At 35.3% G+C, this 16,266-nt stretch overlaps 1 protein-coding gene across 1 annotated transcript; it reads left to right on the forward strand.

Moving 5' to 3' along the window:
- Positions 1–8,198: 8,198 nt before the first annotated feature.
- LOC110685477 (protein NLP6-like) lies at positions 8,199–15,724 on the forward strand. Its single transcript, XM_021862007.1, has 7 exons — positions 8,199–8,518; positions 8,688–8,828; positions 10,324–10,898; positions 11,858–11,884; positions 11,984–12,812; positions 13,226–13,339; positions 15,422–15,724. The coding sequence occupies exons 3-7, from the start codon at positions 10,500–10,502 to the stop codon at positions 15,469–15,471; spliced, it is 1,419 nt and encodes a 472-aa protein (XP_021717699.1). The 5' UTR covers positions 8,199–8,518; positions 8,688–8,828; positions 10,324–10,499; the 3' UTR covers positions 15,472–15,724.
- The last annotated feature ends 542 nt before the right edge of the window (positions 15,725–16,266 follow it).

Genomic DNA, 16,266 nt, shown 5'->3' on the forward strand with positions numbered 1-16,266 from the left:
AAAACTAGAGAGAATAAGAAAATTAATGATGATGAGAAGAATTGATGAGATTTTAGGAGGCTATTTATAGAGAAAATCAGCCGAATGGATAGAAAAACGAATCAGAGTTTCGAAAAGAATAAAACACTATTGGCACCAGACGCCAGACATTAGCGTCAGACGCCAAGCCTTAGCGCCATGCGCTAATTCTGTCGTCAGGTGCTAGAAACATTTTTCACCCGTTTTCTCAATTTTGATAAAATTTAGCCGTACAGAAGGGAAAAATCGTATTTTCCTTAAAAACACTTCTTTTCTTCTGATTAAAACTTTAAAAAGTCAACTAAAGTATATTTATCAATGCTAATTAAATAAGGAATGAAAAGAATTAGAAGACTATAATCAATTTTAATTACATTAGGAATGATAAATCAATATTATGCCCTCCTCTAGATCATTGGGCCACATATAAAGATTAAACCGCACCCAGTTAGTAATTTGGCCATAACTTCCTCATTATTCATCGGAATTGGGCTTATAATTTATCGTTGGAAAGCTCTTTTTGAACCCAACCCAACTACACTATTATTGGACCCTTTCCATGGACCAAACCAAACTGGATTGGCTGTTTACTAAAAATAGGGTAAGAAAAGAAATATTTTCAAAAACAGAAAGAAGAGATATTTTAATAAAAAAATATCCTCATCACTAGACTTTTCACACTTTCGCTTTGTTCGATAATGACGTGAAAGATATTCATCAGTGGGTTTGGTTTTGGGGAGACACATTTGGGTGTCTACAGGGTGCAAGACCACCGATTTACTATGAGCAAACTCGAATACAATGTGTGTGTAAGCTCTTAGAGAAGAGTAGAATGCGTAGAGACTAGTATGCTACTAGTTAAAAGCGATGTGCTATTTAATGCTAAGTACAAGTAATAAACCATAGCTAAAGTGCCGTTGGAGACCACTAACGGTCTCCCGGAAATGTAGGGTGGCCGTTGGAGGACTTGGTCTTGGATTTATCTTCTTGCTATAGGTTTTACTGGAAAGGATTTTGAATTATTTTGAATAATTATGTTGTTGGGGAAAGAACTTGTGATGTCATCATGGGACTTGGTCAATCCTTATCTTTCGCTGAGTTGGTTAAGCGATCATACGTCATCTCTCTTCGTCGTGCGTTAGGACGTGCTTACAAAATCGACCATAACAATATCATTTTTTAATCATTCTACTTCAAGGTGGTCACCAAATTAAATTAGTATTTATGTTTGTTAAATTTAAAATTAGTATTTATATTTGTTAAGTTCAAGTTAACGATTAGCATCATTCTAGGGTTCAATATAATTTGTATGTGCATGTTATTTAAAAACTAAAACAATCCAGATAACAATATTAGAATTGAGTTGTGGCAAATTCGGGCGAACACTAACTTTTATGGATAAGTTCATACCATCGAACTTGGTAATGTCCATGGTTTGACAGTTCGGTTGAATTAGTTTCGATTTGAAATAGGTTGGTTTAATTTGACACGGGATCAATTGGTTCTGTTCAAATTTAGTTATTTTTCTGTGGTTTTAATTTGGTTTGGATCGTAAAAAGTTTGGATAATAAACGATTTAGGTTATAATTTGGTTCGTTTGAAACGAGTCGAGTTGGGATGGGTTTACCCGGGTTCATGTGGGCTTGGGTTCATAACGGTTTAGATAATTAACAGTTCAAATCATAATTGGATCTGTTTCAAACGGGTTGGTTTTCGATTTCAAATAATAAGTTTTTAATTGGTTTGCATTTAGGTAGTCCACTTTGGTTTGAAATTTGACAGTGTTAATCATCCTTGATTCCAAATTATTCAACCAAGCTACAACACATGTAATTCAATGATCTCACGGATTGTTTTAAGGTGTAACCTTCATCTATTAATGTTATTATACGTGATTGCATTTAAAAAAATTCTCATTGTTGAGATCCATTACAACGTTATTAAATTACTATTACCTAGCTTGTTGGTGGCTTCATACTTTATCCAAATTAAATAAAGTCAAATCTAATCCATTTGCGAACGGTCACATTTGTCACACAGCCCCGACCCTTAGGGTGTGCGGCCTGCGCAACTGCACAGGCCTAAAATTGCTTGGGGCCTCAAATTCTTACAATATATAAAAAATTGTCGTAATAAATGTTTTGTGTAATTGTTGTTTCTTAGTGGTAAGTGTGGTGATATTAATTATGGTAGGTACAACAGGGCTGTGGAGTTGTTAATTTAGGGGCGGTCGATTCTGATGGATTGACTGAGAAGTTTAACCTTATGCTTATTGGGAGGATTGCTACTGAAAAGTCCTTATAATGTAGAGGCTTTCAAATTGACCATGAACAAGGCATGGGCGTTGACTGATAAACTTGTTATTAGGGTTCTTGGTCCGAATCTTTATGCCTTTCAATTCTTCAATTGGAGGGACAAGGAAAAATTATTGAAGGGTAGGCCTTGGTGTTTCGATAATATGTTGCTTGTTTTAAAAGAAATTGAAGGAGATGAGCAACCCGAGAAAGTTTTGCTGTATCACTTGCCTTTTTGGGTACGTATAAAAAAAATTTCATTCAATTGCAGGTCAGATAATGATTAAGAGGACTTATGAGTAATTTTGAGTGAAGCAGCTCGGAAGGCTAATATTGTTGGGGAAGATGGGCTAGGTGGTGGGCAGTTTGTGATAAGACTAGGTGATACAGGAGGAAAAAAATTAATAAAAAAAGGGAGAAAATTGTGAGGGTGCAGGGGGTCAGTAAGGAAAATAAAATGGAGTTTGTAGGGAGCTCTGAGTTGGGAAAGAGGGGAAGGGAATGAGGTGGAGTTGATGAGGAGGTGGAAAATACTAATAAAAAAATTAATTGTTCGAATGATTTGATTGGATTGCGATTGGTGGAGGCTGTCGGTGAGCAAGCCCACTGAGCTCATTGAGTATTTAGCCTAAACTGTACAGGGTTAGGCAATCCCTCTGCAGTCTCTGGTCTTCGGGATTTGATCCGAAGAGAGGCCCCGTCTGTGATTTTCTTGTCAGAGACGAAGTTGAGTAGTGTAGAGTTTATGAAGGTGAAAGATAAGCTTGGGGAGTTTGAGGGTTTAGCAGTTGACCCTATGGGGAGGTCAGGTGGTTTGGCTCTTCTTTGGAGAAAAAGGGGTTGTTATTTCTCTTCGTTCTATGTCAGGTCATCATATCGATGTAGAGGTGGGGGGATTGGAGGTGGATGGGTGGAGATAGACAGGTTTTTATGGGTGGCCGGAAATTCATAATAGACATCTTTCTTGGAGTTTGCTAAAGGACCTGTTTGCACAGTCGGGGTTGCCTTGGGTTTGTATTGGTGATTTTAATGAGGTTCTTTTTTCTTTGGAGCAAATGGTAAAAAATGATCGGGCTGAGTGGCAAATGGCAAATTTTAGAGATGCGGCTAATTTTTGTGGCTTGAGTAGTGTGGCTTACTCGGGTTATGAATTCACTTTTGACAATGGTAGAGAGGAGGAAGAGAATACTTAGTGTCGCCTTGATCGAGCTATGGTTATGGATAGTTGGAAGGGTTTGTTCCCGGATGCTTATGTAGTACATATTGATAGGGAGTGGTCAGATCACTCCCCTATCAAACTTGTTTTGCGCAATATTTTGAACAGGAAAATTGGTGAAAAGTCGTTTCGTTTCGAGCAATTTTGGCAGGCTAATGATGGGTGCGAGAATATTGTGGAAAATGCGTGGATTGGTGGGCTCTCTATCTTTAGAGGCTAAATTGGCAATATGCGCTGGAGATTTAAAGGATTGGAGTTCTCGTACCTTTGGAGCTACTTTTCTTAAGTTGAGGAAAAAAAGGAAAAAATTAAAGAAACTCAATGGGGGCAAACTCACGGCTGCCCAACTTAAGAAGAGACGGAGTTTGCTTCGAGATATTGCGGGGATTGTTCAACATGAAGAGGTGTTCTGGAAACAACAATCTTGGGTTTTTTGGCTTGAGGAGGGGGATAAAAATACCAAGTTTTTCCATCAGCGTGCTTCAAGTAGGAAAAGGAGGAATGAGATTAGGAAGTTGTTTGATGAAAATGATACATGCTATTCGGGGGATGAGGAAGTAAGAGAGGTGGCTGTCTCTTATTTTCGCTCTTTATTCACTTCATCAAACCCTTCTTTAATTGATCAGGTGCTCCAAGATTTTCACAATAGAGTCACGGCAGAGATGAATGCTATCTTGACAGCAGATTATAGAGTTGAGGAGGTGAAGATTGCTTTGAGTCAAATGCATCCTATCAAGGCTCCGAACTCGGATGGGATGTGTCCTCTCTTTTTTCAGTCATATTGGCATATAGTAGGACCGTCGGTGACTAACTCGGTGCTTGATATTTTACGAGGTGCGCCTATTCTTTCCTTCATGAATAGAACATTTATAGCTTTGATTCCGAAAAAAGCAAATGTTGATAGAATGGTAGATTTTAGGCCTATTTCTTTGTGTAATGTGATTTACAAATTGGTCTTAAAAGTGTTGGCAAGTAGGCTAAAATTGTTTCTTGATAGATTTATTTCGGTTAATCAGAGTGCTTTCACCCCGGGGCGTTTAATTACGGATAATATTTTGGTCTCTTTTGAGATGTTGCATCATATGAAAAATTTGACGCAAAAGGAGGGTTGTTCGGCATTGAAGCTCGACATGTCGAAGGCTTATGATAGGGTGGGGAGGCTATTTTGAGAAAATTTGGCTTTGATGATGCTTGGTGTGATCGGGTGATGGATTGCGTGAGGTCGGTAACTTTCTCGATGTTGATTAATGGTAAACCTACAGAGGAGTTTAATCCGGGTAGGGGCATTCGCCAGGGAGACCCTATATCCCCGTATCTATTTATTCTGTGTGCGGAAATTTTTTCTCATTTGATAAGAAAGGGAGGAGAAAAGGGTAGTCTATGGGGAGTCTGTGTAGCACCTTTGGCTCCATCTATTAGTCACTTACTATATGTGGACGATTGTATTATTTTTTCGAAAGCGGTAGTGAAGGATGTTGATGCTATTCTTGATGTGTTGCATTGTTATGAAATGTCGTCGGGTCAAAAGATTAATTTTGATAAGACTACAATCTCGTTTAGCAAGGGTGTTCCGGAGGCTAGGCGTGGGGAGCTTGCTGAGTTATTAAGAGTCCAGGTGGTGGATGTTCATGATAGATACTTGGGTTTACCTACGGTGGTGGGAAGATCGAAGAAAGTTATCATTAAGGGTGTTAGAGAGAAGTTGTGGAAGAAGCTATAAGGATGGAAGGGGATGGTGCTTTCTAAGGCGGGTAGGGAGGTTATGATAAAGGCGGTGGACGAATCTCTCCCTACTTATGCGATGAGTGTGTTCAAGTTTCCATCTTCGTTTTGTGATGAGTTAAGGTCCCTTGTAGCGCAATTTTGGTGGGGGCAAAAAGAAGGAGAGAGGAAGATACATTGGTTGTCTTAGAAGAAGTTGTGCCGTACAAAGAAGGATGGGGGCTTGGGTTTTCGGGATTTCAAACTCTTTAATTGGGCGTTAATTGGGAAGCAAGCATGGAGGTTAATCTTGAAACCTGGCAGCCTTCTTGAACAAGTTCTTAAGGGAAAATATTACACAAGTTCGAATTTTATGGACTCCCAATTAGGTGCTTCCCCTAGCTATACGTGGAGGGGTATTTGGGAATCTAAATGGATTCTGCGTAGAGGATTGTGTTGGAGAATGGGGGATGGTGTTAGTATTGGGGTGTGGTCTGATTCATGGATACCAGGCACGCAAACTCGCAAGGTGCTGTCGCCAAGGGGTAATGCTGATCGTTTTTTAAGGTGAGTGACCTCACAAATTCCGCTGCTTGTAGTTGGGATTCGGAGCGCCTTTCCCATCTGTTTTTGCCCTTTGAAAAGGATGGAATTTTAAGCATTCCGTTGAGTAGTAGGTTGCCCTCTAATTGTCTTTATTAGGACCTTAAAAAAGATGGTGTATACTCGGTTCGGTCAGCATATAGAGCCTTAATAAATGATGAATGGCCGAAAGAGGAGGAAGAAACTTCTATGGGGCATAACTTTTGGGGAAAAATCTGGAATTTTCATGTTCTCCCAAAGGTTAAGATTTTTGCTTGGAGAGCCTGCCAGAATGCAATTCCAACTCGCAGAGGCATTAATAGCCATGTTTAGAGCTTTGATTTGACATGTGGTATTTGTGGGAGGGAAGAGGAATCCACGCTACATGCCTTGAGAGAGTGTAATCTTGCTAGGGAGGTATGGAAGAGTAGTGCTTACTACAAGGTCTTGGATGGTGGCTTTGCCTCTTTAATTGATTGGTGGGAATATATGGTGTATTAAGGAATTTGATGATAAGGAGGTGAAGGAGATTATCATATTGAGCTGGGCTATATGGAATGCGAGAAACAAAGCGACTATCTTGGGCGAAAAACTAGAACCTGACAGTGTTGTGAGCTATGCTATGAAGGTTTGTGAGGAGCTTCGTGGTCTTGAGGAGAAGAAGGGAAGTGGGAGGGCTGTCGGGGAGGCTACTACTGTAGTCTGGAAGCTGCCTGATGCGGGGTTCACTAAGGTGAATGTTGATGTTGGGTTGCTTGGGAGGTGGGATCTGGGATTGGCGTGGTCTACAGGAACAAAGTGGGAGAGGTGACTTGTTGCTCTGCTGTACAAGTTTCGGAGGTTTGGGATACCACAATTGCTGAGGCTAAGGCAGTATATTCGGGCTTGAAGGTGGTGTATGAATCTGGGTTGAGCAATATTGTGGTCGAGAGCGATTGCTTGCGAGTTATTGAAGCTCTGCGCAATAACACGAAGGGATCCAACCATCTCCATCTTGTCTTAGATGATATTTTTTATTTTGCTTAAAAGTTTTCATGTGTTAGTTGGTCTTTTGTTAAACGTGGTGGTAATAAGGTAGCACATGAGTTAGCACATTTCCAACCTTGGGATGTGGGTAAACGAGTGTGGCGAGGTGTAATCCTACCACGTATTTCTAATTTAGCTTCTAATGATATGCCAGTCTAAGCCCGAATTGGTTCTTCAAAAAAAAAAAATTATGGTAGGTACAACGTTCGAGTCCTGCTATATATGTACTCTTTTTTAAAAAAAAAAAATTAATTTTTTTATCTTCTCTTTAATTTTAATGTTTATTTTATAATTTAAAGGTTTGAATATTCTTTCTATTTTCGAATGCTCTGTTTGTGCTTTACTTTTCATTTTGATCTTTTTTTTTTTTAATTTCATTCCTATATTTTGAAAGATTGTAACATTATTTTTATACTTTTATTCCCACTAATGGTCCCTTGACTCAATTTCATATGTAGAAAATATTACCATTCTCTCTTCTCTTTACAATAACCGGTAAATACTTTTATAACTTTTTTTAAAAAACATATTTCGATATCTTCAATAATATCACAAAAATTACATTTACTTCTTTATTCTAAACCTCTGCAACAAATTATAACAGATCATTTTCTAAAAAAAATACAATATTATTATACATTTCTTAAAAGAGGGAGGGAGGAGCCAAATGTATCTCAATTGCATAGGGCCTCCATAGTTGGGACGACCCTGTTGTCACATTTGTGAAGTAATTCGTCACCTACAAAATGTAATGTACATTTGATAAGATCTTATTGAAGGCCCTACATACAATGCCGTCTATGTCAAAAAAATTTGAGTTTTACAACCCATGAAAGCCCCAATCGTTCTAAAGCACCATCGTTCTTGCATTGGATTTGGGTACCCAAAAAGGCCATCATAACTAACGTCCACAACCCATAAAGACCACCTTTATGATGCTAATCATGATTTAATTATTATTTAGGGCCTGTTCTCTTACGTTGAAATTCAGTTCAGTTCAGTTCAGCTCAGTTCAGTTCAGTTCAGCTTAGCTTAGCTCAGTTCAGTTCAGTTCAGTTCATCTCAGTTCAATTCAGCTCCTAATTTCCTTCTCTTATAAAATATTCATTTCAGTTCAGTTCAGTTCGGTTCAGCTCAGTTCAGCTCAATTCAATTCAGCTCAATTCAGTTCAGTTCAGTTCAGTTCAGCTGAGTTCAGTCAATGAGAACATGCCCTTAATTACTACAAATCAACTTAGATCTAGAACATACGTACAATTATATAATCCAACTTACATAAAATATTTCAATCAGATATAATTTGATCAACGCGTCAAAGCTGACATTTTCTCAATCCTACTTAGATCATCCCATCTAAAGATACAAACGCTAATCGGTGAGTTCAAATTTTCTAATAGTTTACATCATCTTGACAGTGACTCGAGAGGTTCATTTGGTTTTCCAATTTCCACACTTAAATGGACCTTTTCTTTAATTTTCAGTACACTACTCTACTGCTGTTTACCAATCTCTTTGCTTTGGCAAGTGCTCCAAGTAACATTTCATACCTTCACCAAGATCATGCTTACGCAAAAGCTCATGTTCAAGCCGGTGCCCGATGGGATCTTTACCCCTTATGTCTCATCCGATCCACAATTTCCTTCTTGGGTCATCATCGATTATTTTTCAACCAGTAATACAGGTAAGATCGAGGTCTTTTTTTGAAAGGAGATTGAGCTCTAGTGTTTATTTTGATCTTGGGTTTTAATCCGTGTTTAGTTGTTTTCATGTTATTACATAAGGTTATTTAAACTAGCATGACAATTAAATCAAAGCTGACGACTTGTTATTTTGTATGTTTTTGATCGAAGTTGAATATGATGAACCCTTGGGAGCCCTTGGCAGAGTTGATGAGCCAACACCCACCGTTTCGCTTCCTGAAGAGCTAGCTCCGCCCTTTCCGCCGCTTTCTAACTTTATTCACCAAGTCAACGACGATGGTTCCGGTAACGGTAAGTTTCACTTTGTTCCAAAGTTGTAGTTTCATGGGTTCATTTGTGTTATTAACTAAGATTAATATATTCATAGTTTTTCTAATTATGCGGTTATATGCTACATTAAATAACCCTAATATAGTAATAAATGGGCAAATATGAATATTTATTCGTTGATCAACGAAATTGTCTCCTAGTAAAACCCACCAACGTCATGGAGGTAAAACTAGATACTCTTTTTTTTTTTTTTTTTTAGGCCAGGTAAAAGTAGATACTAACATAACGGAAACCAATAAGGATAGATGCATTAAATATTGATGATACAATTTATAAATGTTATGAGATTGTTTACTTAATTATCTATTATATTCATTAAAAACATTATAGACGAATTCTTGCCTGTTAAGTACTCCTAGTTATTTGGTGTTTATGTTGTTAGAAGAGTCCCCATTTGGGCATTTAGATGGGATTTGAGTAGGGTCAAATCAAATCATGTCTCGGATTGGATCATGTCAAGTAAATATAACCTCCTCATTGGTGGGTTAAAGTTTGACCGGGTCAAGTTTGATACAAGTTATGTTATGTTGTTCACACTTTTTAATGGAGGTTGGATTTGATTTGAGTCAAAGTTGGGTTGACTTTAATTTTAAATTTGGGTTATATCAAGTCGTGACTGCTATATTCAATTTAAGGTTAGATTTGGGTCAGATCGATAATTATTGGATCTGCTAATCTTAAATCAAGTCATTCATGATTTTGGGTGAAGTTCAAGTCAGATCAATACTGATATGTTCAAGTAAAACCTATATAATTTTGTCTTTTACAATTTGATCAAGCATTATAACAGATATGATATTAAACTTAATTGTGTTGCGAATAAGAGGTATCATGAAAACAGAATATATCAATACTTTATTAAGCTAAACTTAATTTTATATTGAAATCAAATTAAGCTCAAGATTTATATAGATTGAATAATGAACTTGTTTTGGGTTGGGTTGAAAACTAGTCAAGTTGACAGGTTTAACACTATTCGGGTTTTTTTCGTGGTTGGTTGAGTTCACAATGATAAGTCAAATAGGCTTGCACTGCATTAGAGATCATTAGGGTCGGGTCAATAACAAGCTACGTTGGGTTAGAATAGGTTTCGAGTTTTAGTTGGGTCGGGTTGCCAGTTTAGGTTTAGACTATCACCGGGTCAGTTTATAGCAATATTTGATTGATATGAGAATATTAGCTCATATCAATTGCCGGTTGATAATTTGGTCGATTCGGGTCGAGTCACAAGTCAATAATTTCGCTCCATTGTTGGGATACAAAGTTGCCAAGAAATAACTTGTAATGTCAAATTTTGAAATAATATGCAATGAATCTGGACAATCCGAACAAGGAGGATGAGAGTTTGATCCACAAACAACACTTATTGGCAAGAATAAGAGTAACTCTTCTACCTTATAAAGTGGAACATCTCTCATCTTTCTCTAATTCATATTTTGATATTATAATATTGCAGTTAAGCTTCTCGCTGAACAGAACTTAGAGAGAACACTTTTGGATTTCCAACCACAACTAAAGACTAATTAAATTGTAGCTGTTCAATTATGGCTTGTAACAAAAATCGTCAAGAAAAATGTACTAAGATCTTCACCACGCAATATACCTGGTTCGTGGACCGAAGATCAGCGGTTCATGCTAGATGTGACTGAGGGATACTTGTGTGAATCGTTAACCCGAGTTTATTCCTGTGATAGAAAGACTAACAACGGCAGCTCGTTTAACCTCATTGACACCCTTATCCCGTACAAGACTACTTCGGAAGAGGTGACTTATCTTCTGAATAGGCAGGTTTCGGTCTCTGCATTTCGACTTAGGTGCCCTCAATGGGCGCCTAATATGCATATATACAAGCCTCATCATCCAAAGTGTCCGAAACCAAGTGGTTCCAAGGGAAACTATATCATATGTGGAACTTTGGCAATACCTGTGTTTGATCCTTACACTAACCAATGTGTTGGAGTTTATGAAGTTGTAATATCATCTGCCGAAATTGACCTTGCTGTCGTTGATATAATCTGCAATCTTCTCAAGGTTATACTCTTTTAATTTATGTGTATCCTCCGTTTTCTTCTAATTCTAAAGCTTACCGTACTCTGTGTCTCATTTTACATGTTTCACTTGGAACTTTTTGGTAAAAATGTGAGCATTACTATAATGCAATGTGAGATAAATAATGTTATTAAGTTATTAGCTAATAAGTATTGGTTAATATTCGAGACAATGGTGGAATAAAAATGTTTTGCAAATTTTGATTTTTTTTTTTTTAAATGACATGCAATTTTGATTTATATTAGTAGGTATATACATTGATATATGTCATTAATTAAGGGATTTCATGCTTTCAATAAAAATAAGTTAAGTTCATTAAAAATAGTTTTAATTAAGTTAAAATCAGTAAATCTAGAGAAAAAAATTTAATAGAGAATTAGTGAAAATAATTTCAGTTTAGTAAAAATAATTTCAATTCTTCAAAAATAAAATGAAGTGAACATGGCCTAATATATTAAGTGTTGTGACTTAATTTCTTCTTCAAAAAAAAAAAAAAAAAAAAAAAAAAAAAGAAAAGGTATTGTGATTGAATGTCTAAGTGGCACTATAAAAAGAGGGTGCCCCATTTTCTCATGGTGAAAAAAAAACAAAAAACAAAAAAGAGGTATTGTGATTGAATGTCTAAGTTGGCACTATAAAAAGTGTTGTGCCCCATTTTGTTTCTCACATGACATTTTCGTAAATAAATCAATAACTTTTTTCAACTGTGGAGCCTACAATAATGAAAAATTTGTTGATTTATTCACGAAAATGCCCCCATGAGAAATAAATTCCGTTTCTCACCATGAGAAACAGGGAATTTCCCCTATAAAAATGTAAAATTCCAATTTCCACCACCATTATAAAATTGTTTTCAACACAATGATATTTTAGCTAGGTGAACATTTGGAAAACTTATTTTGCCAAAATTGTCAAATTAATAAAGTTTAAATCTCTTACAGGATGTAAACCTTCGTGCAGACACACAGGTAACACTTCCTTTTGAGTTTGTTACCAATTTCATATACAAGATCTTTCGAGATATTATTTATCAACTGATAGCTAAATAAATTTAATTTCATTTACAGTTTCATTACCAACCTCGGCAAAGAGTGCTAGCTGAGATTATGAAAGTGATAACCAAGGTATGTGAGGATCATGATTTGCCTTTGGCACAGACTTGGATGCCTTGTACATGTCCTGATCGAAGCTGCAATTTGAAGCAACTCTGCATGTCAAATGCAGAGTTGCCTTTTTATATGAGAGACCCTTCTTATTACCCCTTTTGGAAAGCCGGTGCCATGTATCACATGACTGAAGGAAAGGCGGTTGCTGGCACAACATTCTCATCAAAAGGACTATGCTTTTGTAGAGACATCACCCGGTTTCCTGACAATTTCGCCTTGGTACCTTTGTCACGTCAGTTTAAGATTAATTGTTCGTTGGCTGTATGCTTCGGAAGTGCATACGCAACCAATGATGTCTATATCGTCCAATTCTTTTGGCCAAGAACCTTGAAACACACGATAGAAGATGATGATCTAAAGGTCTTTTCCATTACAGCATCAATGAAACAACAATTTGATAAGCTAAGTATGGTTTCACCTGTTTATGAAGAGTTGGAGGCTGAAACTGAGCGAGTTAGTTACCGTACAAAACTCATCGATGGTGAGGGTGATGAAGAAGATTTTACATTCTTATCGAGTACAATAATGGCAAGGGACGAGCACAATAATGAAGTTGGCACCCGTTCAAATATGTCAATTGATCATGAACACCAATCTATGAATCATAAAAGTGATGGTGTCAAACGCGAAGTTACAAAAAAAGCTAGGAAGAAAAAGTGCAATTTGACCGAGGATGATTTGTTGCCATTTCTCAAAGGAACATTAAATGATGCAGCTGACAAACTTGGAAGTAAGCCTTTATTTCAAAACTTGTCAGGTTGTCAAAATCAGTAACTACTATATATGTTTCATATTATTTGCAACAATTTGACTTTGTGAGTGAAAAGTGTCAAATTGTTACAAATAATATGAAACGCATGTAGTATTATTATTCTTGTTAATGACAATAACATGTACAATTATGGAGGTGTTTAGTACCACTACTCCTAGTTTGTACTTCTACAAGCTTACAAGTATTAAACGAGGAGTAACATCTTCAAAATGATACAATACTTGTTAATGTTGCTTGTGTCATTAATTATTACGACACTACTCTTGGCACAGACATTGTCACCTTCAAAATGAGTTGCATGTCATTTAATTATTGTGGTGTCTTTTACCATGCTAATAATCGATAGATGCAATTACATTATTTTTGTGCAGTCTCAGAATCCACCCTAAAGAGAAAATGCAAAGAATTGAACATCGAGAATTGGCAAGATGAACGAAAGAACCAAGGTATTAGTGCTCCCGTAAGGAAGAGACGAGTATCTAAAGGTATGTAATTTTTTTTAAATTCATCTAATACATGTTATATGTACGATGTAGCAGGTTTAAAGTTCTTAAAAGGGTGAATTATCACAAAATTTCATATGTGGCTGACCAAATCGTGTGGCTATATACATTTTTTGTAAAGAATGGTCGGGATTACCTGGTCTGGGGTTACTTGGCCGATCAGTAACTACTCGGTTTGGTATTACTCAGTCGATCAAGGGTTACTTATCAGAGATTACTCATGTGTTAGCTGGCCACGCGATGTGGCCAGCCACACATGAAAGTTGTTGTAATATAAGTGAAATGAAGGGGAAGATTTTTTTTTTTATTTTTTTTTAGGAAATGGGGAAGATATCAATCAATAACTATATACTAAAAGACACACATGACACGTGTTATTTTCTGGTGTGTCCCTAGTTTTTTTTTATTATTATTTTAAAATAAAATCATTTACATATCTAATGTATAACAGAAGATTTGATGCCTCTTTCCAAAAAAAAACAAAAAAAGCATATGAACAACTATAAACTTAAGAAAAAAAATTATCATATTTGTGAAATATGGAGTATTTGTTTTAGGAAAGACACATTATATATGTACGTATTATATATTCATATATGTCTTATGTAGTACGTACTACATTTATTTTAGCAAGATTATATATATTTTCTTGATTTATTTTTTTATTTTATTTTTTATTATGTAATAGATACTTCAATAATGAAATGCACATATTAAATCAACTAATAATGAAACTTTTGTTTATTCCTTGAATAATTCATGATAATTATATTAATCAATTAATACTCTACTATAAACTACAAATATTTCAATAAAACTTAACAAGATCGATGCATGTTGATTATTATTAGTGTGATTTTTTCTTGCCAAATTTTGTTGTTCGATTCAATTGATATGAATATAATATACGAAAGTATTTTTTTTAAAAAAAAAAATAGTGTTAGTTTAAAATATAGTTATTAAAAACTATCGTGCACGGAGCTTATCTAGTTTGAACACTATGGAAAAGATAGGTTTTTTTTTTATTTTAGATTATTATTATTATACATTATTTTATAAGTTTACTCATGGGTTCTTCTGTTCTTTAATATTGTAGACATGGAATTCTTAGAAGAGGAATTATGAGAAGGTTTAGTGTATGTGTTCATGTTATGTCCTTTTTTTTTTTTTTTTTTTTTTGTTGAACAAAATCCACATGAAATGAATTGTCATAATATTTTATAAAAATAATTTAGTCTGCAATGTCGTTAATGTATAGAGATTCAATAATGTAATGTGGTAAGACTGCAAAATAACTGATTATGTAGTAAGCTATATATATGAATGATATGATTATAAAAGATGATGGTGCAATTTTCTTTAATGTCATATTATTAGTTAAAAAATACTCCTCCGTCCCTTAATACAATGTCTCTTTCTGTTTATTATGTGAGGAATAAATGCTCAAAAGAAGCATTGTATAAAGGGACGGAGGAAGTAGTATAAAACAATATATATAACTCCTTCCGTCTCATCTTATTAATCTTGACCCATTTTTTGTGAGAACTTTTTACGTTGGGCCGGACAAGAAAAATGAGAAGCAAAGAGTATTGTTCTCTGTATCTTATCTTGCTTATTAGTCCAAAAGTTATCTTTTACTTGAACTTATTAAAAATTATATAACCTTAACAAAATTTATTTCACCTTAGACCATATACCTTATCTTATTATCAACCATTTCTTTTGTAATATACTATACTATTGGAATTTAGAATTTTATTTATCTAAATGCTACCTAGGTTAAATCGATTACTACATACCTCCGAATTTTTTTAGTTGCAACTTTAGAATATTTTTTCTCACAAATAATACCCAAAATTACAACTAAAAACAATTAGACGTAATATTAAATTCAAAATAAGGGAAAATAAGATAGAGAATATTAGAGTTTAGCTGGGGCAAATAAAAAGTACAAGTTTCATCTTTACTCGTGCATACACTTTTTAGAAAGTAAGTATAGTATATTAATTATCTTGTTTACTTACTTTTCGTTCCCTAAAATGTATTATGTCTTGTGTGGTGCAGGTTGTCCATCTTGGAAGGCTTGTGATGATCCAACTTTGTTGAGGAGCTGATCTCTTTTGAATGGGTGTGTAAATAGATGAATAAAATTTCAGATGATTATTAGTTATTGTAAGATAAATTTTGGATGGATTATGTAGTATGTTTATGCAGAAATATTCCTTTATTTAGTCAAAAACATGACGTTAGTACATCTTTAGTCTTTCAATGATTTACCTAGAAGAGTGAGTGTATTTTGTAAATATCTATGAGATTATACTTGTGATTTTATGAATTGTGATCGATAATATGCAAAATAATACTACTATGTTCTATCATCATAGTATTACTTCTTTTTTAGAGTAAGAGATAGCGTAGGTGTTGTTTCAATGAATGCTACAGGATGAATTGTAGTATTACGAATTAGTCAACTCTTTGCGGAATTAAAACAAATAAGCTTAAGGAACTCAAAAGTGCAAACAAAGATTTTACATGGAAACCTTGCTTCTTGGCCCTAAAGAAAAAGAAAAATCACGATCACAAGAGATTTTAATTAGGAAAAGACTTTTTACTAGAATAGGACAAATGACTATTACAAAAGACTCTTAATTCAAGTTCCTCAACGAACTTAAAGCCCCAAGCAACAAGCTAAGTCCCTAAAACTGTTGTTGTTTTCTTCTCTTTCTCTCTTCTCTTTTCCTAGATTCACCCAAAGCTAAACAGAATTAACTCAAACTCCATATTCCCAAATACAACTCGAAAAGATCAACTCTAGTATAAGAATATAAGAAGACACTTTGTAACTTGTATGGAATAAGACTCTTAACTTGATTAAGAAAATAAAAAGACAAAATTACAGCTAAGCAAGG

This window comes from Chenopodium quinoa, unplaced genomic scaffold (genome assembly GCF_001683475.1).
Source record: "Chenopodium quinoa cultivar QQ74 unplaced genomic scaffold, ASM168347v1, whole genome shotgun sequence".
NCBI classification, from domain to species: Eukaryota; Viridiplantae; Streptophyta; class Magnoliopsida; order Caryophyllales; family Amaranthaceae; genus Chenopodium; species Chenopodium quinoa.